This window comes from Mandrillus leucophaeus, unplaced genomic scaffold, assembly GCF_000951045.1.
Source record: "Mandrillus leucophaeus isolate KB7577 unplaced genomic scaffold, Mleu.le_1.0 Scaffold504, whole genome shotgun sequence".
Taxonomy (NCBI): domain Eukaryota; kingdom Metazoa; phylum Chordata; class Mammalia; order Primates; family Cercopithecidae; genus Mandrillus; species Mandrillus leucophaeus.
Genome location: NW_012105410.1, coordinates 857,035 through 884,069, shown reverse-complemented (window position 1 = coordinate 884,069; position 27,035 = coordinate 857,035). Strand labels below are relative to the sequence as shown.

The window sequence follows — 27,035 nt, the reverse complement described above, 5'->3', positions numbered from 1 at the left end:
GAAACCGGCGAATGTTCTGCACATGCTCTTCATGGCGTGATGCTTGGTTTCTTGTGGTGCCACTTCTGCCACAAAAAAAAAAAAAAAAAAAGGGAGCAAAATAAATTCCCAATCAATGAGAACACTGCTAGCGTGACAATAAACAAATCATTATCCTGAAATGGAACTGCAAATCTATCCCCACTATCACAGTTCCGGCCTTATCATCTCTTGCTTGGATTATAAATGTCTCCAAAATAATCTTGTCTTCAATCTTGCCTACCCCCTTTTAATTCATTCTTCACAATAAACAGAGTGATTTTTCTAAAACATAAATCTGACTGGGGGCAGTGACTCAAGCCTGTAATCCCAGCACTTTGGGATGCCGAGGCAGGTGGTTCACTTAAGGCCAGAAATTTGAGACCAGCCTGGCCAATATGATGAAACCCTGTCCCTACTAAAAATACAAAAATTAGCTGGGTGTGGTGGCAGGTGCCTGTAATCCCAGCTATGCTATAGGCTGAGGCAGGAGAATCACTTGAACCTGGGAGGTAGAGGTTGCAGTGAGCTGAAATCATGCCACTGCACTCCAGCCTGGGCGGCAGAGTGAGACTCTGTCTTAAAAAAAAAAAAGCCTCCCAAAACCAAAAACCATAAATCTGAAGTAGTAATAACAAGAACAACAATAACAACAATATATTTGGCATCCTTATTATACGCCAAGCCCTGATGTAAGCATTCAACATATATTAGGCCATGTAATCACCACCATGCCTTTCTAGCTTTGGCTTTTCAACAAATCTCAAATTCCTGAGCATGATATTCAAGAACATGACTCCAAAAATCTTCTTTTTTTAATTCACAGCTTTATTGAGATATAATTCACATGCCACATAATTCACCTATTTGAAGTGTATTACTCAATGGTTTTTAGTATAAGAAGAGTTACATAAGTGTTACCACAATCAGTTTTAGAACATTTTTACCACTCACAAAACAACTTCATAACCACCAGAACTATTCCACATTTCCTGGTCCTAGGCAACTACTAATTTATTTTCTGCTTCAATAGGTTTGCCCATTCTGGATATTTCATATGAATGGAATCATATAATATGTGTTTTTTGGTGACTGGCTTCTTTCATTTAGCATAATGTTTTCAAGCTTCATCTATAGTATAGCATGTATCAGTCTTTCATTCCTTTTTGCAGCTGAATAAATATCTACTCCTCAGTTGATGGGCATGAGTTGCTTCTACTTTTTGGTTATTAGGAATAATGCTGCTATAAACGTAAGTGTACAAGTTTTTGTGTGGACATCTGTTTTCATTTCTTTTGGGTATATAACTAGAAGTAGAATTACTGGGTCATAAGGTTACTCCATGTTTAACCTTTTAAGGAACTGCCAGATTATTTTCCAATGCACCTGCAGCATTTTACTATCCCACCAGCAATTTATCTACCCCTTCCTAAGGCTTGAGATATCTTTTTTTTTTTTTTATTAATACAGTCACCCTAGTGGATATAAAGTGGTACCTTATTGTGGTTTTGATTTGCATCTTTTACTGTGATTATTGGCCATTTGTATATCTTTTTTGAAGAAATGTCTATTCAAATCCTTTGCCCATTTTAAACTGGTTATTTGCTTTTTATTATTGAGTTGTAAGAGTTCTTTATATATTCTAGATATTATTTTGAGACAGGGTCTCACTTTGTCTCCCACGTTGGAGTGCACGGCTCAATGCAGCCTTAACCTCCTGGGCTCAAGTGATCCTCCCACCTCAGCCTCCTAAGTTGCTTAGACTACAGATGTGCACCACCAAGTCTGACTAGTTTTTCAATTTTTTGTGGAGATGGGCTCTCACTATGTTGCCCATCTCTATAAAAAATAATAACATGGCCTTGACCTTCTGAGTTCAAGTGATCCTTCCACCTCAGCCTCCCCAAGTGCTGGGATTACAGGTGTGAGCCACTGCACCCAGTCCCCTTTATATGTTCTAGATATAAGATCTATAACTGGCCGGGCACGGTGGTTCACACGTGTAATCCTAGCACTTTGGGAGGCCAAGGTGGGTGGATCACAAGGTCAAGAGATCGAGACCATAGTGGCCAATATGGTGAAACCCCGTCTCTACTAAAAATACAAAAATTAGCCGGTGTGGTGGTGTGCCCCTGTAGTCCCAGCTACTCGGAAGGCTGAGGCAGGAGAATCACTTGAACCCGGGAGGTGGAGGTTGCAGTGGGCTGAGATCACGGCACTGCACTGCAGCCTGGTGACAGAGCAAGACTCCATCTCAAAAAAAAAAAAAAAATAAATCTGTAACTTGCAAATATTTTCTCCCATTCTATGGGATGTCTTTTCACTTCCTTGATGGTGTCACTTGCAGTGTAAAAATTCCTAGTTTTAAGATTTTATTTATTTTTATAATATCAATTTGTATTTTAGATCCAGGGGGTATATGTGCAGGATGCTGAGGTTTGGGGTTTGAATGATCCCATCACCCAGGTACTAAGCATATTACCCAACAGTTAGATTTTCAACTTTTGTCCTCCTCCCTTTCTCCTTCCCTTAGTAGTCCCTAGTTTCTTTTGTTGACATTTTTTATGTCCATGAGTACCCAATGCTTAGCTGCCACTTATAAGGGAGAACATGTGGTTTTTGGTTTTCTGTTCTTGTGGTAATTTGCTTAGGATAATGGCCTCCAGTTGCATCCATGTTGCTGCAAAGAATGTGATTTTGTTCTTTTTTTTTTTTTTAATGGCTATGAGAGTTTTTAATTTTGATGGATCTAATTTTTTTCTTTTGTTGCTTGTGCTTTTGGTGTCATTTCCTAAGGAATCATTGTCTAATCCAAGCTCATGAAGATTTACTCCTCTGCTTCCTAGGAAGAGTTTTATAGTTTTAGTTTTTACATTTAGATATGTGACCTATTTGAAGTTAATTTTTGTGTATGGTATGAGGAAGGGGTCCAACTTCAATCACTTGAATGTGGATATCCAGTTGTTCCAGCACCATTTATAGAAAAGACTATTCTGTCCTCATTAAAGAGTTTTGGTATCCTTGTTGAAAATTAGTTTATCACAGACACCTGGGTCTATTTTGCGATTATCAATTCAATTCCACTGATTTATATTTCTATCCTCATTCCAGTACTGTTTTGCTTACAGTAGCATTGTAGTAAGCTTTGGAATCAGGGACTCTGTTCTTTTTCAAGGTTGTTTTGCCTATTTTGTGTGCCTTGAATTTCCATATTAATTTTAAGATCAGCTTGTCCATTTCCACAAAGCCAGCAGGAATTTTGATAGGGATTGGGTTGAATCTGTAGATGAATGTGGAGAATATTGCCATCATAACAATATTAAGTCTCTTAATCCATAAATATGGGATGTCTTTCATTTCGTTTAGACCTTTTTCAATTTTCTTTTTTTTTTTTTGGCAGACAGGGTCTTACTCTGTTGCCTAGGCTAGAGTACAGTGGCATGAACGTGGCTCACTGTAGCCTCGACCTCCTGGGCTCAAGCAATTGTCCTGTTTCAGTCTCCCGAGTAGCTGGGACTGCAGGCGTGCACCACTATGCCTGGCTAATTTTTTCGATTTTTTGTAGAGCTAGGGTTTCACTTTGTTGCTCAGGCTGGTCTCGAACTCCTGAGCTCAAGCAATCCTCTCACCTTGGCCTCCCAAAGTGCTGGAATTACAGGCACAAGAGACCACACCCAGCCTCAATTTCATTTTTGGTTATTCATTGTTGGTATATAGAAATAAAATTGATTTTGCTTATCACGTTTTAAAAGTTTCTGTTTCAATTTCTAATACAGTAAAAATTGATAGATATAACCCACATAAACAAACCTGTTTGGGTCATCACTAATTTTTAATAGTATGAAAGGGTTTTAAAGTGAAAATATTTGAGAACCACTGCTTTATAAATGTGTAACTGATATAAAATAAACTTTACGCATTTAAAGAATACAATTTGATGAATTTTGACACATGTATACATCCAAAGAAACCACTACCACGAGATAATGAATACATCTACCACCTCCAAAAGTTTCTTCTTGTCTTTTGCAATTCCTTCCTCCTTTCCTCCTTATCCACCCTGCCTTGTCCCTAGGCAACCACTGATTTGCTTTCTGTCAGTATAGGTTAGGATGCATTTTCTAGGATTTTATATAAATGGAATCACAAACAATGTACTTTTTATTTTTTTTAAGAGATGGGTTCTTGCTCTGTCACTCAGGCTGGAGTGCAGTGGTGCGATCATAGCTCACTGCACCCTTAGGTACCTGGGCTCAAGTGAGCCTCCTGTCTCAACCTCCTAAGTAGCTAGGACTACAGGCAGGCAAATTTAAAAATTTTTCTGTGGAGATGGGGTCTCACTATGTTGCCCAGGATCGTCTTAAACTCCTGGCCTCAAGCGATCCTCCCATCTCAGCTTCCTAAAGCATTGAGATTAAAGGCCTGAGTCACCATGGCTGGTCCAATGTACTCTTTTTCATCTAGCTTCTCTTCCTCAGCATAATTATTTTGATATTCATTTTGTTGTCTATCAATAATGCATTTCTTTTTATTTTTGAGTAGTATTAATATTTCATTGTATGGATATACCACAATTTGGTTATTTGTTCACCTCTTTGTTGATGGACACCTGAGTTGTTTACAATTTTTGGTTATTACAAATAAAGCACAAAGACAAGAAAGTTTGGAAACTGCTGTTCTAGGCATTTTGCATGTATTATTAGTAATAAAACCTCTCTCTTAAGGCTGCTGTGAAAACCCAGTGAGCTAATGTATATAAAGTCCATATGAAAGTGAGTTATTTCTATTCTCATTTACTCTTCATAACAGCCCTTGAGGTACTATATTATTTTCAACTAACAAATTAGAAAGCCAAAGCTCAGAAAACTAAAGTAATTAGCCTCAGGTCACATGTAGCTAGTAAGTGGTAAAGTCAGGATAGGATTCCAGATCTGTCTGACCTTACAGCCCACTTCACCACCCTGTCCCTTGAGCAGGGCAGGGTCAGGAAGAGCTGGATCTCTGGCAAGATGGTCAGAGAGGGAATTATAGCCTAGCCTTAAATGGCTATCTGTAAATAATATGACATTTTGATGTGGCCCTTCTGAAGTGGTAACAGGGACATCTTTATGTGGACAAAAGGCAAACCATTAAACTTTTAGCTTTTAAAATTACTAAAGAGTGGGCACTAGAGATACCCTCATCCTACCCATGTGTCCCACTGATTGGCTATGGTCAAAGTGACACTTATAAAAGATATAACAAAGGAATTATCTAAAATCTGGGATCTAGGAATTGACAGATACATAGCTCTCTTTGTACAGAGGACAGAGGAGCTCTTCACATCGTGATCAAGTAGAAAACTATGTAGCCCTGAACTGGGCCTTAGAGTGGTTACATGATATAAGTGTCTTCTTGGAATAATAGGGTCTGCTCAGGAACTGCTCTTGTAGGAAGGGCTGCTGTAGAGGAAGATTTCTTGCCCTTTCCCTGAGCTGAAGAGAAAGACATAGGAAAGACTCTGGTGTAGGCAGAGGAGGGTGCCAAATGGTACTAGGGCCTGCAAAGAGGTAGAAGGAAAAGTAGCAACCTTCCTCTCAGATCCTGCCCTTGTACAGGATGGAACATGCTGTAGCCCTGAGGCCATATGCATGTTCAAGGCTGGCTTAGTGAAAAGGATGGACCAGTTGCTTTTTGTAAAATAAACTGGCATGTAGTTTTAGGAGGGGAAAGAAGATGTATTCCTCACATAGCTGATGACTGACTTTAGGGATAAAGGTTAAAGACCTTGGAGGATAACAGAAACTTATCCCTTGTACTGAAGTGGCCCTTCTGAAAGCATACATATTCTAGCTCCTATCTCATAAAAACTTTGTTTTCATAGGATCTTGGGGTTTTTGGAGCTGTGATCAACAAAGCTCTTACCCTGTCTTGTTTTTTCCTCTAATAAAGGAAAGAGAGAAATGATAAGCCAGTTCACACACTTCCATTTTTTAACCCAATTTCTTCTCATCATCAAGAATTCACTCACCTCCCAGGAGAGGAGAAATCAAGCTCCTTTGAGGAGGCATGAGCAAGTTGGTCTAGGGTCTGCCTTGCCATGTGGCTGGAGAATGCAGCATACATATCAGAGGCAGGGAAGGAAAAGGGACTGTATATTGGGATCTGTAAACACAACAAGAAAAATGGTACACTTGTCACCATAAAACCATTCGTAACAAAGCAGTATGTAAATAAATTTGTAAAATTTATTGTGTGCATTTAATTTACTGAATACTTTGTGTTAAACACTGTACTAAACAATTTACATACATTTTCTCATTTATAATCTTATGAGGCAAGTAGTATTATTATCCCCATTTTACAGACTATGCTATCAGATTACTTTTCAGTTGCTTTATCTATATTTATGCTCTTGTTCCTCCAGCTATTAATACACTGTAAATGCCTGGATGGATATCATTTTATACTTACCCTACATATGAGGATAATCTGGCTGTGAAATTTCTTGTCTTAGGACTACCAGGGTTGGGCTGAAGAAAGGACCTTCCTATATAGGAACCAATGAACTCTGTTTTCTTATGCATGCTTTCATTCAGTATTTATGGATGACCACTCTGTGCCAGACCCTGGGCCAGGCACAAGAGACAGAGAGATGAATAAAAAACATAGTCTTTGCCTTGATAGAGCTCTCGTATTTTTGATAGTCTGGGAAATTCTTCTTTCTTTTACAGTTAAACTCCTTGAAAGATTTGTCTATGCATACCATCATCAATTTCCCTCTTCGCGTTCTTTCAATTATTTTTTTAATTGAAAGACTAATGATATCAGTGTAACAGAGCTGAAAAACAAGTCAACTTATATAGTTTCAGATTCTATATGACAATCTTGTTTTATTTGAAAACTGAGCTATAACTAATGTATTATACAATTCATCCTTTTAAAAAGCTCAATTCACTGGTTTTCAGTGTATTCAAAGTTGTGCAACCATCACAACTAATTCCAGAACATTTTCATCACCCCAAAAGGTCAGGAGGTTGTTACGAGACACAAATAGTATATAATGTATTCTATAAGCTGGAAAGGGCCAAACATAAGTAAAGGATGTTCTTATACGTCAGTACAATTCTTAATGGTTAGGGATGTGACTCTCCACACATACCAGTGATTTTGAGGTCTCCACTCCACGCCTTGCTTGCCTTTCTTCTTTGAAGTGTATCAAACTCTCCAAAGGGGAGACAGCAACTTTTATCTGCCCCTGGCACTCTCCACTGAAGTCCGTGATGTTGTACCAGCCACAGACAAACTGGAAACCAGAGAGAAGTGGGGAGAGGTCCACTGAGGCAAAGCCAATCACCCTCTCTTCATCTGTAGGGGAAAGAGAAAAGCTGGGCAATGTGGCTAGGTATGTCCTGCCACTGAGATTAGAGGCTGCACACAGAGAAGCTGATTCAGGGGATAGAGGAGTTCAGTGATCCCAAAGCCATCGGAGAAGACAGATAATGAAATTGAGAGAGACTGGCAACCAAAGCCTGCCTTCCTGTTAGGAATTCCCTTTCTGTATGGTGGGAAAAAGCTGGCAGGCCTGCACTTCATTCTTTCTCTTTTTTTCAAAGAGATGGAGTCTCACTCTGATGTCCAGGTTGCAGTGCAGTAGCATGATCATAGTTCACTGCAGCCTCAAACTCCCAAACTCAAGCGATCCTCCTTCTTCAGCCTCCCAAATAGCTAGGACTATAGGCACACATCACCATGCCCAGCTAATTTTTAATTTAAATTTTTTGTTGAGACGCAGTCTCACTATGTTGCCCAGGTAGTCTTGAACCCCCAGCCTCAAGTGATCCTCCTGCACTGGCTTCCCAAAGTGTTGGAATTACACATGTGAGCCACCCCACCTAGCTGGTCCTCTTGATATAGGCAATTAGAAAATAACACTAAACCTAAGAACTTATTTTTCCTAGGCTATCATGTCTCAGTGATTTTTCTCAGGACAGTATGTCTTGCAATTATGGAATTATGAGAGATTTGCATTTTCCTATTTCTACTTCTCTGTATTTTCCAAATTTTCTACATATGTATTATATTTAATTAAGAGCAAAGTAATGCAAATTAAAAAGGAAAGACAAATAACTCCCTGGAGACCAGTTTAGGGTGCAAAATGAGCCTGGGCTCAGGCTCTTCTCTATATGGTAAGGGGGCTGCCCTTAATGACTGAGAAGATTCTCTTTTTATTGGACAAGCTACCATGCAATGACCTTCATTCTCATTTTCTTTGCTACTTATTCCTCATTTCTGACATGAAGTAGCTGGGGACAAACAGGCCTCTGTTACTACATGAATTTCTATTTTACACAGGCTCCATTCTGTACAGTGAAATCAAAGGCTGGATCTACCAAACACTGACACAACTATAGGTCCATAAATTGCTTAATAAATCGAGGAATGCAAATTTTCCAGAGGAGTAATCGTGAAGTTCCCACAGTTCCTTGGGCACATTCCTGATGACGCTAAATTCATCACATACTGCATAACATTTGTTTGGACAGCTTGCTGTCCTTTAGACTCGAACCTAGCTAAAAGATGAGAAAAGGTATTACACTATGTTCCCTACGCTGTCCATACCTGGCATAACATCTTCCTGCATGAAAAACTTGATATTCACTGAAAACACAAGTAAACTGGCCAACCTAGAGCGGGACAAAGGAGCAGTGTGCCACAATAGCAAATCTAGGTATGGCTTTGACTGGAAAACACATTCCTCTAACTCCCTGAGCCTCAGCCACACACATAAAATGGAAGTATTGAACCAGATTCAATATCCCCTTTGGTTGAGCAGGTGGCTCATGCCTGTAACCCCAGCACTTTGGGAGGTTGAGGAGGGAGGGCTGCTTAAGGTCAAGAGTTCGAGATCAGTCTGGGCAACATTGCATGACCCTATCTCTAAAACAAAAAAATTGTGGGGTATAGTGGTGCATGCCGGTAGTCCCAGCTACTTAGGAAGCTGAGGTGGGAGGACCTTGGGCTCAGGAGTTCACAGCTGCAGTGAGCATAATCCTACCACTGTACTCTAGCCTGGGAAACAAAGTGATCCTGTCTCAAAAAAGAAAAAAAAAAAGATCCCCTTCAACTTGGAAAATTTTTGATTCTATAAACACTTGAAGTTGTATTCCCCAGAGTGGGGTTCAAGTAATTCTTACCCACTGGGGATGAAGTATGATGGAGGGTTCTGCCTAAAATGAAGGTAGTACATCTTAAACATACTTGAGGAGTGCTTTGGCTAAGCAGATCATGGAGAAAAGGAATGGCTTGGAAGAGTTAAATTTAACATCGGATTAACAGGACAACCTGCCATTCTCCATTTGCAGTTAATGTTCTAGTCATCGAGAACTTCCCTCAACTCTTTCTTGACTTGAGGCTTTGTATTTGTTTTCCCCTCTGACTAAAGTAAGTCCTGACCCTTCATTCCTCAGCTCAGGTGTGCTCCAGGAAGCCTCCTCTGACATCCTAAGTCTGGGTAAGACGTCTCTTATCAGAGTACCCTATATTTGCCTAATCATACTATACTGTACTTTTTATGTCCCACACTGACTGTGAGCTCTGTGAGGACAAGGGACCATGCCTGTTTTATTTTTATCTTTGTATCCCTAGTACTTAGCATGGTGCCTGACACAGAATAGAAGCTCTGCTGAACACAGCTTGGTTGGATTTGAGTACTTTCTATACTAGATTTGTTGAGTTTGTGTGGAAACAATAGAATTAACCCATTCATGCTGGAGTTTGCAAATTTTTTCGTAAAAAATCAGACCTTGGTAATGACCTCGAGCAGTAGGATATAAATAACTCCCACAAGCTTAGCATTCCTATAATGGAACACTAGGCATAAATAGGTTAAGGGGAGAGAGACATCTATATACACTGAGTGGTGGTCAGTGTTGTCTAGGCATTTTCCTCACTTTCATTTATGACCAGATCTTACTAAGACCCTCTTGAAGTCCTGGAAGATAGGGAATGTATTTTATTCTCTACACTCCAATAGTCCTAGCATAGTACCTGACACATAGTAGACATAATAATAAAAATAGCTCCATTTATTAAGCCACAATTATGTGCCAAGTACTTTACATATATTATCTCAAATCCTCACAAATCCTGCAAGGCCAATACTATTATTCTAATTTTATAAATAAGAAAGATAACAGGAAAGAGGTAAAGTGATTTAATTCAGGCCACAGAGTTATTATAGTAAATAGCAGAGCCAAGATTTGAACCCAGGTCTGCATAAGACCAAAGTTTATTCTCTTTTTCCTGCTAAAATAAGTGCTGAATTGTGAACCCTGGTCTGCTTGAGAATCTCTGTGGTACTTTAGAGAGAAGAGAGAAAAAGCCTAGAAAGGAGGGTGGAGCTCAGCTAAATAGAGCAAGAATTCCTTGTGTTGATTCAGAGAAAAGTGAGTTGTGATCAACTCTTGCTGTATTTACGAGGTTGGGTAGCAGTGGAGGAACTAAGTGAATCCAAAGCAGCAACATAGAACTCATCATCAAAACAAGGGACTCACAGCAGCACTCACCAACAGGAGCACAGGTGGAGAGAAAGGTCAGTAAATTCCCTTTACATTCTGATTTCTCTCGGGTCTTTATTAGGGTTTGAGGTTAGCTCCAAAAATCACCACTGGCAAACAAAAAACTGTGACTCTGTAGGCTGTGTAGGTGACTCAAAACAAATGAAGATTTGGAAATCAGGGCCTAGCTGGAATCCTAAAGGAGCTACACTTAGAGGAGAGATTTAGTGAGACAAAATTTTCTAAGCTGTAAGATGGTTAGACGTCTGCACTACCTCAATTTTCCAAGTTTTCCAATCTTACTAGCATGGTGAAGGACAAACAGTGAAGGCTGTACAACCAGTAAGAACTGGGTTCAAATACTGGCTCCACCAATTCATAGTGACATGACCTTAGTCAAGCCACTAAACTTCCTTGGGCTTCAGCTTTTACAGCTATAAAATTAGACTAATTTTATTTTTACCATCAAGAATTAGAGATGTTTGTAAAGTTCTTAGCACATTACTGCTCGTTAATAAAAACAACAAAAACTGATATGGTATTTACTAAGTGTCAGGCTTAATTCTCCAAAAACCCTATGATAATAATACTACCTATGAAGTAGCCTCAATTTTACAGATATGGAAATAGGCACAGAGAAGTCATTTACCCAAGGTCACACTGCTACAGTAAGGGGCAGAACTGGCATTTGAATCTGAAGAACCTGGCTTCAGAGTCAAGGCTCTTAATGTTGCTGTGTTATGCCTCTTAATAAAACTGGGTCGAAAGACCATAATATCAGCACATCCCTCTTGGGAAGGTTCTTAAAAATAAGAAAAAATATGTGGTTAGACTCTTGTCTTGTGTACTACCTGATAATGCAACGGTCTTGGTTAATAAGCCAGAGTCAACAGAAGGCTTAACATCATCATACAGAAGTGGGGAGAAACCACTTGTATGTGGCAGGCTGTACATTATGATGGTTGACAGATACAACAGGAAAGACTCAAACATACTTGGATTTCTTCACTAACCAGGTAATCAAACAAAATTATATACTTTTTAAGTACTTGAATTCTGTAGGAGAATAGGCCAGGTATGGTGGCTCACGCCTGTGGTCTCAGCACTTTGGGAGGCTGAGGCAGGAAGACTGCTTGAGCCCAGGAGTTAGAGATCAGCCTGGCAACATAGTGAGACCTTGTCTGTACAAAAAATAATTAGCGGCTGGGTGTGGTGGCTCACGCCTGTAATCCCAGCACCTTGGGAGGCCAAGGCGGGTGGATCACGAGGTCAGGAGATTGAGACCATCCTGGCTAACACACTGAAACCCCATCTCTACCAAAAATATAAAAATTAGCGGGGCATGGTGGCAGGCGCCTGTAGTCCCAGCTACTCAGCGGGCTGAGGCAGGAGAAGGGTGTGAACCTGGAAGGCAGAGCTTGTAGTGAGCAGAGATCGCGGCACTGCACTCTAGCTTGGGCGACAGAACAAGACTCCGTCTCAAAAAAAAAAAACAAAACAAAATTAGCTAGGCATGGTGGTGCACGCTTTGTGGTCCCTGCTACTCAGGAAAGTGAGATGATCACGCCACTGCACTCCAGCCCAGGTGATAGAGCAAGATCTTGCTAAAAAAAAAAAAAAAAAAAATCCTGTTGACAATTCCCTTTTTTTTTTTTTTTTTTTAACAGGAGAATAATGTGGCCTTCTGGGGGATTACCCTCTAGCACATATCTGCATTCCCAGCACCATTGGGAGTGCTTCACTTCGTTTAAAAAAAAAAAAAAAAAAAAGGAATGGTAAATTGTCAACAGGATGTGAGCTTATTTTTACAAGCAAGCAGATATTCTTTTAACAGAGTTCATACCTCCTTTATGCCAAACTTTGAAGACCAGGGTTTGTTGTGGGTCCAGAAGCAGCTCTTTTGATAGCCTATTAAGAAAAACAACCACTGTAAACTAAGTGTATAGGAACTTTCTGTAGTATAAAACTTAGATTTGAAGAATATCTTGTAATTTGCAAAGCACTTTCCCAACACTATTTCATCTTCTTACCCATCTTCTAGGATATGTTTTTATCTTCACAGTTAAAATGAGGGGATGGAAGCTCAGAGAGGTTAATTAACTTGCCAAGACTTGAAAACAGGCTCCCCTAAAACAACATTTCCTCCACACTACTCCCAAAGTTTCCCTAAGACAGAGGAGGAAGTATGGAAAAGAAGTTCCTCAACATGCATTTAAGAGTTTTATTGGAATGGGTAAAGATTCTGCTTATGCCTTAGAAAGAGAGAATGGTGAGAAGGGAAGAGGAGGAAAAGAACATTTACTGAGTGCCTACCTTGGGCCAGGCATGGCACCAAGTGTTTCATATACATTTAATCTGCACAAAAGCCTGTAACAGGGACATTATTATCCTTATTTTATAGATGATAAGATTGGGCTCAGAGAAGTAAAATGGTTTGCTTGAGGTCACTGAAGAGTAAGTAAGTAGTAGGCCTGGGATTTGAACCCTGGCTTGCCTGACCTCAACACTATACCATGCAGGGGCAAGGCAACAAAGTAAGAAAATGCCTAACTTTCATACCAGATAAAGAAGCTGAAGTGAAATCCACTGAACACCTCCAATACATTTATATATTATATAAAATACAGTTTTAAGTGACAAAGCTTTGGAAATTTCCAAATCAGGTGCTAGGGCTCCAGGTAAGCAAGAAGGAGATCTAGAGAAAACCAAGAGGCTTGATTTCATTCCCCAAACACCACTGGGGAAGTGAAGAGAGCCTACTTCCAGACCAATGAGAGGCACGGTCTAAAGTGAAACAAGGACTGGTCAGAGATTCTAATTCTAGCTGGGAGTCAAAAGACTCACCTCTGAATTCTAGCTCTACTATTATCACCTGAGCGACTCTGGCCATGCACTTAGCTTCTTCCAGGCCTGGTTCTCTTACCTGTTAAATGGGATAATACTACCGACCTGCAAGTTGCTATGAAGATCAAAGGAAACAATTTTGTGATAAGGGAATTGTAAATAGTGCCATTATTCATTTTTCTTCCAATCCTGCCTCTGTTACCAACAGACTATGTAGCCTCCCTGGGCCACAGTCTCCTCAACTGTAAAGTGAAGAGATGAAATCAGGAGATTGCTCATGTCCCTTCATCAACTTTGTGAAGTTTTGTAATTATGTTAGGTTTTTAGGTTGTGAACGAACAAATCACCTCCACTTAGAAGCTCAGTCCTCTGGTTTCCTGCCTTTTGGGGAGGATTTGATATTTTATATGAAGTACTCTGATGGCCAGAATTTCTATGATTTCCAGTAGCTCACCATATACAGCACTGAGTTTTCACTGCAGTTCTAGCTCCTGACTCAGGCCAGCCTCTCAAATTACACAACACTGAGCATGTGATCAACTGCTGAGACTCAATTAAAGTACACAAACACTGTGAAAAAACAGAAGACCAGACACCATGGGTATGGCTAGTGTTGGTGGACAAGAATTAAACTTTATACAGGGTGATACAGTATAACTTCTAATAATGATTTTGTTACTATTATCATAACATTGCATCACATTTAATAAAGTTTAATTCTTGGTTTCCTATGCCAGCCCCCTCACATTTAATTAGCCCTCTTTGTCCTAATAAAATCTGAGTGGCACTGCACAGTGCCTGACAGGACTTTACCTCCTATTTTTGAGCCTCCCAAAGGAGACCTAACATTTGTTGTATACCTGCTTTGTACCATAAGGCCCTAAATGTCATCTAATTTGGACCTCACAATGACCTTATAAAAATGACCCTCACTTTACAGAGGAATCTGTGGCTCACAGATATTACGTAACTTGACCACACAGTCAGTAAATTACAGAGATGGAGTTGGAGGCCAAGTGTCTCTGGTTCAAATGCCCAGGGTCTTTCCACTACACCAGAAGTCTTTTCCAAGGATGAAAATCCACAGCATTTTCTGAGATTAGTTCTCTTTGTTCAGAATATCTTTCTAACTCTTATTCACCTGGATAACTTATATACATTCTTCAATATTTAGCTGAGGTGTCTTATTTATGAAGCCTTCCCTGAACTTCTAGGTTGTCCTAAATAATCTTTTTTTCTGAGCTCTACCAGCATCCCCTTCTTATTTCTCCTTATTGTAATTTTTTTTTTTTGTTTTTGAGACAGTGTCTTACTATATTGCCCAGGCTGGTCTCGAACTCCTGGGCTCAAGTGATCCTCCCACCTTAGCTCTACCATCCCACATTGCCACCCCTCCCCTCCCCCAGTAGCTGGGATTATAGGCATGTGTTACCACACCCAGCTTGATGGTAATTTGTTATTGATATTTTTTCCCAGGTAAGACCATGCACTCCTCAACTGCATGACGTATCTTAATCATCTTTAATTCCAAGTGCCTAAAACAGAGAGGTCCTCTCACTGAATAATTTTTGAGCATACTGAGAAGAGTTAAAAACATTAAAACAAAACCTTTAAACCACTGCTTGCTGTGAATTCATAAACACTAGGATTAAATAATTGCTGGGATAACAAAAGCATTTTCCAGGTCTGCTCAAAAATCGCGTTGGTTATATTCTTTGCTCTGACTTTGTGTCCTGGAACAAAAAGCAGATTCTGGAAGGCTGATGAACAAACAGATAACACAAACCTTGACTGCTGTTGAAAATTCCAGATGGGGGAATCTGTGTTTTCAACCACTTGGGTGTATACAGGAGATGATTCATCGGCTGTTGCAAAGGATACACAACAACTGGGTATCGATACTTTCCGCTCTGTCAAGGGGCTCCCTGAAATAGAATACAGTGGAGTGACTGTACTTTAGGGTACGCAAGAAGCCTCAGATTATACAGGCACAAGCAGGACTATTCCTGGCCCTCTTCTACCTATGGGGTCTTTGCTCAAGCTATCCCCCTGTGTCTGAAATGTTTTCAGGCTGGGTGTGGTGGCTCAAGCCTGTAATCCCAGCACATTGGGAGGCCAAGGTAGGAGGACAGCTTGAGCGCAGGAATTCAAGACCAGCCTGGGCAATACAGTGAGATCCCATGTATATAAAAAAAAAATTAACCAAGCATGGTGGCACATGCCTGTAGTCCCAGCTACTCAGGAGGTGAGAGGATCTCTTGAGTCTGGGAGGCAGAGGCTGCAGTGAGCTGAGATTGCACCACTGTACTCCAGTCTGGTGGACAGAGTGAGACCGTGTCAATCAATCAATCAATCAATGAATGGATGAAATGTTTCGGTGACCTTTCTGCTACTACCCTGTCTTTTTAAGACTCAGTTCATAAATATTCCCCAAAAAGAAGTGACTTCTCTCATGTCCTGTACTTTGTGGGAAGATGGAAAATACTGTGTTGAGAGGCAAAAGATAAGATAGAACTACAAGGAGTCCTGAACCTAAGAGTCAGATGACCAAATATCAGCTCTGCCATAAATGTGCTATGTGATTTTGGGCAAGAAGTATCTAGGCCATAGCTTCTTCAACTGTAAAACTGGGCATATTATACTTACACTTCCAAAGATATTGTAAGAATTAAGACAAATACTAAGAGTAAGTAACACTTATATATCACTTACTGTGTGCCAGGCACTGTTCTACGTACTTCATATATATAAACTCATTTAATCCTTACAACAACCCTGTAAGACAGCTATTTCTATCATATAGATTATTTCTATCATATAGATTTCTATCATTATTATTTCTATCACACAGATTTCTAAAAATTAGGGTACTGAAAAATTAAATTAGTTGGTCACATATTTATTAAATGGTAGAACTGAGAGTCCAATTCAAGCATTCTGGCTCCAGAGTCCATGCTCTAAAATGTCTCCTATATTGCCTCTACTATGGGGTTAACAAATGTAAAATACTTGGTGCTGGTGAGAATACCTAATGTTAATTTTCACAAGATCAGGTTTCCAATGTGGGAGACTTGGTCAAGTTATTCTGTCTTAAGACGGTGTAAAATGCAGATGGCTGATGATACTAGATAGTCTAACTGAGCTGTACAGGAAGATAAGCCACGAGCCACGTGTGGCTATTCACCTTTAAATTCATTAAGACTAAAGATAAAAAATTTACCTCCTTGGTTGCACTAGCCATATTTCAAGTGCTCAATAGCCACATGGGGCTAGTGGCTACTATACTGGACACTGAACCCACAGAACATTTCCATCATAGTAGAAAGCTCTTTTGGACAGCACTGAATAATAGACACTTTACAAAACATAGACTATATATTTCATGAGATCACTTTCAGCTCTAAAGTGCTATGAATGTCAGGATTACAGATGAAGGAAAAGAGATAAGCAGAGCAGAAAGGAATAGAAGTATGTCCTAAACATAATCGACATGCTCCAGGGAACAGATTCTGTATGTGTATTCTAACTGGGTTGTCTTCTTTCTAATTGTCTAGCTCAAGAATTCTCCAAATCCATACTCCCACTTGTCCTGGTAGGTGAAGTTCATCTTTGAGGCTCCACCCTTTTCTCCATCTCACTGCTTCTTTCAGTAAGTACTCCTCCAGGGGCCTCAGTCTGTCCCTCTGGACAGAAAGCATTCTGATGAACAAATTAACACTCAGGAACTGCTGATTTTATTCCTCTCCACATGCAGTTTAACATTTAACAAGTAGTCTTTAAAAGATAGGTTCTAGTACCATCTACTCTGACAAGCCTCCCTAGGTGGAATCACTGAATTTTATACCCTCAGAGCTTCCAACTTAAAATTTCTTTCAGGGGAAGAAAAGTAGCTATAGCTTTGCTTTGATATGTTTTCCTCAAACTAAAGAATTTCCATTAGACCAATTCTTTTCAAACTTTCCTACCAAAGTAACAATGATTCAGAGAAGAATAAACATTAAACTCTGAAGTGCAGGAGTCCCTGTTGCCTTGAAACAACTATAATAAGCATAACATCTAGCAGGCTTGTCTTTTATTTTAGAAATTCATGAAGGTTTTATATTATATTCCATAATACAACTATATTTGTATCTGAAATGCATAAATGAAAAACAGCATTTCTGTTCCCAAATGTTTGTTAAAAAATTGACATGCTTATTTAATCTTGTGACTTCTAGCACCCAGGGCACAAAACCAGACCAGATGACATTACTTTTTCAGTCATTTGTACTGGAAATAATTAATAAAGAAAGAAACTGGGTGATGGGAAGAGAAAAGAGAATGGAGATTTTGTGAGGAGGCTTGGGAAGGAGAACTGAAGAGAGATGCTAGCCTTGGAAGGAAGATCTAGTGGCGTCCACAAAGCAGGAGAGAACTGAGGCATGTGCAAGTTGCCAACAAAGCAGGACCTGGAAAAAGGCTGAACCAAGAAGCAGAGGAGCCTTAGAACAGGGAAAGCATTAAAGATATAGAGAACTCTATGAGGAGCAAAACAACAAAACAAAACAACCTCTGGCTATAACTTGGCCAAACCAGTTTACAAGCTATTAAAAAAAACCTTTTTTAAGGCTAATCAAGGAAAGCAGTAGGAGTTACAAGCATATTTTTGAAAGAACAGGGAAAGGTTAATAAAATAGTAGTACCCAGTGAGCTATCTTCTTAAAAGTTTTAGTGAAACTGAACAGTATTCATGCGGATTGACTTGTGGAGCATCTACTCCCGCCTACTTTTATTGCATTGTATTCCTCTCTATTGTACAGATTGGAAGGGTTAAAAGCTACATTTCTTGGACTCTTTTGCAGCTAGGGTATGGATGCAAATTGGCCTCTGCCAATCAGATGCCCTCACAAAAGATCTGGAGGGCGGGAGGCAGAGGACATCTTCCTTTTCCTTCTGCTTTTGCTAATAACAAGGATGATGATGTAGAGACATTGTGTTTTCTGATCTAGCGTTTGGTCCCTGGGTGGAGAGAGGCCCTGTGGCAACGGCGATGACAAGAGCTTCTGATTCTTAGATTTCAGTTTTGGCACTGCATTCTGAACTTAAAAGATTTAGTGGTTTCCTCCTGAAAGTTTAGCCTAAAGCCCACTCCTCTAGACCTTCTAATGACTTAAAGTACCCTAATATTCTATATTAAACTTCTCTCTGCTTAAAATGGCTGGAGTGGGTTCTGTTTCCTCTGCCTGATATACCTTTCATCTCTCATTCTTTCTCCCATTTTCCTTTTTGGTCTTAAGCTTCAACTGATTTCTTTCAATAAAATGTCATAAATCCTCACAACTAGGAAGAGATAACCTGGCTCTACCACAGCAACTCTCAAATATTCTATAATAATCTGTGTTTCCCTCACTAGACTGAGAGCTCTTTGAATGCACAGAGTAGTCCCAAGGCCCTTATTAAAGGGTTGCTGACTCCCCACTGCCCTTTGTCTAGAGATAGTTGCCCAGGGTTAGAGAGAAGAGTCGCCTTGTCTGCTTGCAGTACATACTCATAGAGGATAGCAACATCTTCTCAAGAAAGCTCTGAGAAAGACCAGCAGAGAGGACCAATCACTGTTCCTAGAGGCAGGACACCTAGGTTCCAATATACGCTCTGCCGTTGCTTTAGTGTGACATATTGGATACACCACTTCATTCTGGCTCCCTGGGCCTCAGTTTTCTCATCAGAAGTAAGGGCTCTCAAACCACTTTCCACAGTATAATTCTAATTCTAGATATATATCAATCTTGCTCACATCTGTCTCTTATGGCAATACCCCCTGTCCCTCTGGTTTTATTTGTTTATTTATTTATTTATTTTTTGAGATGGAGTCTCACTCACTCTGTTGCCCAGGCTGGAGTGCAGTGGCACGATCTCGGCTCACTGCAACCTCCGCCTCCTGGGTTCAAGTGATTCTCCTGCCTCAGCCTCCTGAATAGCTGGAATTGCAGGCTTGTGCTCAGCTAATTTTTGTATTTTTAGTAGAGATAGGGTTTCGTCATGTTGGCCAGGCTGGTTTTGAACTCCTGATCTCAAGTGATCTCCTGGCCTCAGACTCCCAAAGTGCTGGGATTACAGGTGTAAGCCACTGCGCCCGGCCATCCTCCAGTTTATTCTGAAAGCTACTATTTGCTAAAGGCCTTGAAATAAAACTATTTTGACTTAGGAAGAAGATAGTTGCTTATTTAGTCTTGAACAGACACATTCCTTTTAGCCAAATAGGTGGGTGAAAAAGAAATCAGCTTGGGAGAGCAGGTGTATCAGGTTTCTCTGGCTCTCCTCTTGTAGGTGGAAATTCATCTGGGCCTGTTTACATTCTGAAAAAGGTCAAGTTCTGAAATACTTTTGGAAGCAGCCCAAAAGAAGGCTGCTACACCCCTCCACAGGGTTGGGATGCACACTGAGAACAGTTAAGAAGACTTGAGGTCAACCAGTTATGCCATTTAATAATTCTTGATCTGTGGGAGACAGGCACAGACAGATAATTACAACCCAAGAAGATAAAGACTATGCTAAAAACACATGGGACCCAGAGGGGCCCTGAACTCTGCCTGGATGGGCTAAAGAATGCCTCTAAAAGTTGATAATATTGAATCTGATTTTGTTTTTTACTCAGTATAACTTATGCTACTTCAAATTATTTTACCTCTCTGTTCCTTACTTGTCTCATTTGTAAAACAGGGCTAGAAACACCTGTTTTGTCTAACGTAAGTGTACAAATCTTAAGAGTATTGAAGCTGATCTTAACAGAAGGTTCCTCAGAGCTTTTTCTTACAAAAGTATCCAAGAAGTTCTTTTATTTTCAGAACCAGGACTACAGTGGTGACCACAGACCATTTCAGAGCTGCTTCAGAATTAAGCTTTGCTAAAGGCAAAGCTCCGAATTCGGGGCTGTTTGTTAATCCTATGCACAAAGGTTTGCACGAAAGAACCATTCATTTCCTTCCTTAAGAAAGAGCTTCCAAGGCATAAAAGGGACAGACACTCTGAGAACACTGTTAAGGCAAGAGGAAAGTCAGAAGTACAGATTGTAGAATCATGGTCTCCTACGAGAACGTTTCTGTCGCCTATTCTCCATTCTTGCTGCCTACCTTGCTTCTTTAGGCTTCAGAACTTGAACTAATGTGACAGCCCTCTCAGTGACTGCTGCTTTCAGTTTTATCCAGTATCTTTTTCATATTGCCACCAAGATTTCATGTCTGGTCAACAAATATGACCTTGTCTCTCCACAGATTAAGGCTTTGTTGGTTTCATCTCACCTGCAGTGTCAGTCATGTAGCATACAAAATGCTGCCCATGTAGCCTAATTAGTCTTTCCAGCCCCATTTCTCACTACTTTTTACTCACATTTAATGACGTTTTTTTGGCCAATGTCCCATTCTCTCATAGTACCAAGCTTTTGACCATGCTATTTCTTCTCATTAGAATGCCTTTTTCCTCTTTCATTCAGCAAACTTGCTCCTCCTCCTTCAAGAGTAGACTAAAGTGACACCAATACTTTGAGGCCTGACCACTCCATTAGCAAAAAAACTCCCTCTGTGTTCTCAAAGTTTTCCTATACCACCACATCCACCCTCCTACAGCTTTCCTCTTTCATATTGTTTATTCCTCTGTACCAAAAATGTTAATATATCTCTCCATTAGGCTGTCTGTTCCTTGGGGACAGGGACTGTGTGTTGTTTGTTTATCCCAGCACTGTGATCTTCATGATGTAGCAAAGCAAACATAATGTCCTCCTGTTTTATGAATATGAGACATAACACCTCTCACATTTCTGGCACGAGTTGCAGACCTGTAAATCACTTGTTATTTAGCCTCTAGGTAAAATGACCTGAAGTTACATAGTTAATGTGCTCTGCAGAGCCAGGTGGGCAGGTCTGTACTCAAAGAGACGATGGGCAGGTCTCTATACTATAGGTCTATACTCTATACTCAGCACAGTGTCTGACTGACACATAAATGTTGTGGGAGGAAGGACTACATGGGCTTATCACTGCAGGGTGGAAATCAGGATACAACAGTGACGTCTGAAAGTCAGATGTCTACCATATGCTTGCCTTGACCTGGCTAAACAGAAAGAACTCTGTGAGAAATTTAAGAGAGAACAAGTTAGGGGTCTGATGATCTGACGGTGGATAAGGAAAAGAGAAGTATCTATCTAGGTTGATACTCAGGTGGCTGGACTGGGGAATTTACGATATGCAACAAGTTCAGAAAAGCTTTCATGTTGCTTAAACCTTTAGGATTGAGAAAAAAATATTTATCAGTTAAGATAATTAACAGATCCTGCCATGATCTGAAAGACTTGTGAAGAAAGGAGCACACCCTGAAGAGTTAGACATATGCTCCTGGATAGGTGAGGAGAGCATACCTTTCAAGCTCAAGTGCATTGCTCTTTCTACTAGGATGCTGACTGCAAATGTTCCACCCAACTCAGCAGGGCCCTCCTGGGTCAGGCAGACTTCAGCTGTGGTGCTGCTGCAGGGGACCTGAGTGGAGGCAGGAGACTTCTGGTGGCAGGAGACTTCTTCCGGTGGAGAGAGTTGGACCTCATCATTTCTTCTGGGGAGTTGCTCAGACTCACTGTGGCTGCTGCAGTCCATGGAGTCCAGCTCATGAGTGGGCTCAAGGTGTGAGGAAAGAGAAGAAAGAACCACATGAACTCGCAAGGCAGCTCCTGAGAGGTTGGAAGCATTTCGTCCAAACAGAGGATACACACCTAAAAGAGGATGGAGAAGAATAAGGCTAGTCAAGCAGGAACCAAGGAAATACTCACTGAGGGTGCTGTGGTCCTTTCTCCTTTGAAAGGTCTACAAACCCCAATACATCAATTTGCAAAAGAAACTATGAAGCTGGTAGAAAACAAGAAAACTTTTACCCTGCCCTAACTATCTTCAATAATGAAAAGTAGGCTGAGTCTGGTGGCTCACACCTGTAATCCTGGCACTTTGGAGACTGAAGTGGGCGAACTGCTTGAGTCTAGGAGTTCAAGAGTCTGGGCAACATGTTAAAACCCTATCTCTACAAAAAACACAAAAATTAGCTGAGCATGGTGGTGTGTGTCTGCAGTCCCAGCTACTCAGGAGGCTGAGGTGGGAGGATCACTTGAGCCCAAGAGGTTGAGGATGCAGTGAGCCATGATTGTGCCACTGCACTCCAGACTGGGTGACAGAGCAAGACTCTGTCTCAAAAAACAAAACAAAATAAAACAAACAAACAAACAAAAAACCCAAGTAATGAAAGTAGTAAGATCTCTGATTTAAAGCCAAAGCCAAGTGACTACCAGGCAGAGCTGTTGTGGAAGGGATTCATGCGCTGAGAGGCAATAAGACTTAAAGAAGTCTGAGATTTGATGAAATCAAGAGTAGCCTATTTTCTCTTCCTCGTGTCTCATGGGCTCCTGTTTTTAGACCTTCTCCCTATCGGGAAGCTGTCTTGACGCTCAATGTAGCTATGTTTCACTAGGGTTCTGGCAATATTTTCGGGGGTGGAGGGGAAGTAGGAGGTAAGCGGAGACCAGAAAGAAGTATAAGGGAGTTAATATTTGTTGGGTGTTTTTCATATGCCAGAATCTCAGAGGAGTTAAATAAACTGCCAACATCACTCTTCCAGTAAGTGGCACATTTAAGCCCAGAGATTTGAATTTCACCAACTTGCTGAATATTAAAATGAGATTTATAAAACAGAAGGTACTAATAGTTCCTTCTGAATCTCAAAGTTTGCTTCATTAGACTCATTTCAATTCAGGAAAATGGAGTTAACTGATTCATAGATGGCAATAATATGAAACCTTTCCTGTTTTAGATAACCAGTTTTCTTCTCAAAGCAATGTGCAAATTATTATGATTATCAAAGGAAAATAAGGGCAGGTCATTACAGGCGGGAAGACACCCAAAAGCAACACAGTTAAATCCTTATCCTCAGGAAAATTAACAAAACATGGAAGTAAGGTTGGATGGATGGCTTGATTCATTCAACAAACACATCAAATGACATGCCTTGTATAAGACCCGTGTACAAGAGAATAAAAAGCTCAGACAAGAGGGATATGGAGAAGTATGAGGGAAATGGATGATCTGAAAAGCTAAATATTACCTTTGGTAGCACTCAATAAAAAGAGATATTTGTGTCTGAGTTCCTATACTTAGATCTAAATTCAGTGTCCTAAACCTACTTTCTTCAGCAGAATGAAGCTAAAAGCCTGTCTTTATAAACTTTAGTTCAAATGAACTTGGTTCACTTCAAGGACATTTTCTGTAGTCCCTTTGAAGGGACTCTAGGCCTGCCCAGATAAAACAGAGCACATGGCATTTGATGTGCTCAACAGAGCCAGATTTATACCTGTTAGGTCCAGAAAGAACCAGAGAATTTGGGATGATCACCTAGATACACTCAGTTCTCCTCTAGCCTGGGCCACCCACTCAACAATAGGGTCTGAGCACAGGGCTAATAGGGCTAACAAAGGGTCATGACTCAGTTTCTTCGACTGTAGAGTTGGGGAAATAACAACTAACTGGACTGCAATATTAAGCTGAATAAAGATCATATTTGTAAAGAATCTACTCTGGCTACCTCTAATTCATCTTAACTACAGTCACTAGCTTTATTTTTCTAAATGCAAAGCTATATACTCCTCTTGTATTCAGAAACCATTGTACTAATTTTCCGTAACTCTCAGGAAAAAGTCCAAACTTCAGCTGAGAAGAGAAGGCTTTCAACACATTACTCCTGCCTACCTCCCTAGCTTCATCTCTAATCACTTCCAAATCTATGTATCCTAAGATGCAGCTGTCCGAAATTACTATAGTCCCCAAAATCTATCAAACTGCTTCATTCTCCTGTACTTTCACCCATGCTGTTCCCTTCTTTAGAACACCTTTCTTTCCCCCTTTCCTTGACTTATACCTACATCCTTTGAAACTCAGGTCAAGTATCACTTTCACTGAGATGCTATCCTTAGAGATGTTGCGTCCCTGCATTCCCATAGCACCAAGAATACCTTTTTCATAGTTCTCATGCCTCACTGTAATTATTTACTTACTATTGTATTCTCCTATTAGACCGTAAACTCTTTAAGTTCAGGAACTAGTTCTTACTCATCTTTGAATTCCCAGGTCCAAGCATATGTATCAAGTACCAAGCAAATGTTTGAAAGAAAAGCACCCAGCACAAAAATGCCACCTGCAAAATGTTACCCTTTTCTTTTCTGCTCTGTCAACTAGTTTATTACCATATAGATTTTCTTTATGGTTCCAAGATGTGGTGACCAGAGAGGAAGAATATCCTGGTCCCCTCAGTAGGTATGCTTTTCAATATTATTAATAAACTAGCATTCTAGATGATCAGATAGGCTCTTATATATGTGGTTACAAGTAGTTCCCTAAATTCATTCATTATTTCATAAGTGTTAACAATGTTCTAAGCACTATGTTAAATGCAAAAATCTGATGAGTTTGGATGCACCCTAATGCTACGAAGTTCACAGCCAATTCTTCGACCTATGTTGATCCCACCACAGTACTAGAATTAGATAACACCCTTTCTTAAGCAGGCAGTGGAACTTTAAAAACAATCTCTTTAGGGATGAGTTCATGTCCTTTGCAGGGACAGGGATGAAGCTGGAAACCATCATTCTCAGCAAACAAGAACAGAAAACCAAACACTGCATGTTCTCACTTATAAGTGGGAGGTGAACAATGAGAACACATGGACACATGGAGGGGAACATCACACACCAGGGCCTGTTAGGGGGTGGGGGGCTAGGGGAGGGATAGCATTAGGAAAAATACCTAATGTAGTTGACGGGTTGATTGGTGCAGCAAACCACCATGGCATGTGTATACCTATGTAACAAAACTGCACATTCTGCACATGTACCCCAGAACACATATATATAATATTATATATATACACACACACACACACACACATATATACACACACACACATATATATAATCTCCTTAGTTACAAGAAGCACTACTAAATTATTATTAATCTTTCCGTGTGCAATAATGGAAGGAAAACTTACTAGTCTGTGACCCTGGGCAGGTAACTCAATCTCTCTCAGCCTTCTTTTTAATGAATATAAAATGGGTATAATAGCTATCTCACAGGATTGCTGGGAGGGTCAAGTAAAGTAATGTCTGACAGAGTGTCACGCATAGTGTTTGACACAGAGCAGGTGCTCAAACTACAAGAGTTGAATTGGGCTCCTCACTTACCACTGACAGTTAGTGTCCTCGCTGACCTCTCCCCAAGTCTGGCCAGGTCCACATAGGCTGAGCCAATCCAGCTGTCTGTCTGATGGGGTCTCTCCACACTATCATTGCCATAAGCTTGCCACACTTGGATCTCTAGCCTCTCCTCCCTGAAGTACCAAAGCAGTGATGGCCCCCTGGTGACTTCTGCTCTTTTGGATGCCTTGAAAGTGACGATAATCTGCTTTTTGTTTACAGATTCCTTGGGTTTCTTGAGAGGGGTCCAAAAGGCTTCGTGATCATAGAACTTGTAGCGAAGGTAGCAATATGTATTCTTATGAATATGGTTGTGGCCAGCAAGCAGCACGCAATGGATGGGCAGCCACAGCCTTGGGGTGGAGATGGTGACAGTGGCTGGCTCCCCTTCATCCATTCTGACAAAATCTTTCAGGCTGTTCTCAAAGCTCCAGCCCAATAGCTCAGCAGCTTCCAAGACCCGCTCTCTATCTCCACGATGCGTGAAGGAAACTGAAAGCTCCAGACCACCCACGATCTTCTGCATGAGCTCCAAGCCATGAGGTAGGCCCCCATCTTCTGGTAAAATGATAGGATACCATCCCGTGATCCCTTATGGGAGAAAAGAAAGATTCTCAATTATAGTCTTAAAAGTAAACAAAAAACAAGTTAGTTACTCTCCACCCCATAGTATCCCATTACCCTGGCTCAAGACAGAACAGAAGACATACCCCAGTGAATCAGAGTTTGTGTTCATCTGACCACTGAGAGGTAAAGAGATTAGATGGGAAGAACAAAGGCTAGGAGTTGGAAGATCTGAGTTCTCTTTGGCTATGGCTAGATCTAGTGGTTTATTATGAACAAGCCATTAATTTCTCTCAGATTTGGTTTCCTTAGCTCACAAATGGGAAAACTGATGCTAGTGCTGTCTCCCAAAGTTGTTATGATTATCCAATGAGATAATGGTTTAGAAAGAGCTTTGAGAGAGAAGTGCTTTAAAAGTGTGAAATGTTTATAGTACTATGAGTACAATAGAAAAGGCCGGGGTCAAAAGAGATCTGGGGTCTAGACTCAAGTCTTCTACCAAGGGAATCGGCATTTAGAGAACACATACCAAGGACCAGGTGCTATATTTCAAAATCTTTCTCTATCGCCCAGGCTGGAGTGCAGTGTTACCTGTAACTTTGAACTCCTGGGCTCAAGTCATTCTCCTGCCTCAGCCTCCCGAGAACATAGGACTATATGTGTGTGCTACCACGCCTGGCCATTTTCCAAAAAAAGGTTTGGGTTTGGTTTTTTTTTTTTTTTTTTCAGAGATAGGGTTGTGTTGTGATACCCAGGCTGGTCTTGAACTCATGGCCTCAAGTGATACTTGCACCTTGGTTTCCCAAGGTTTTGGGATT

The 27,035-nt window shown here is 40.5% G+C and overlaps 1 protein-coding gene across 2 annotated transcripts in view; it reads right to left on the bottom strand.

The window, feature by feature from the left end:
- C2CD3 (C2 calcium-dependent domain containing 3) overlaps positions 1-27,035 on the bottom strand; it is a 190,128-nt gene that overhangs the window by 38,393 nt on the left and 124,700 nt on the right. For both annotated transcript variants that reach the window (XM_011996184.1, XM_011996185.1), the window contains exons 23-28: positions 25,642-26,244; positions 21,790-22,137; positions 15,187-15,325; positions 12,400-12,464; positions 7,160-7,365; positions 6,029-6,162 (exon numbers count right to left, since the gene is read on the bottom strand). In XM_011996184.1, coding sequence (XP_011851574.1) covers positions 6,029-6,162; positions 7,160-7,365; positions 12,400-12,464; positions 15,187-15,325; positions 21,790-22,137; positions 25,642-26,244 — 1,495 coding nt within the window. The remainder of the gene's footprint in view (positions 1-6,028; positions 6,163-7,159; positions 7,366-12,399; positions 12,465-15,186; positions 15,326-21,789; positions 22,138-25,641; positions 26,245-27,035) is intronic.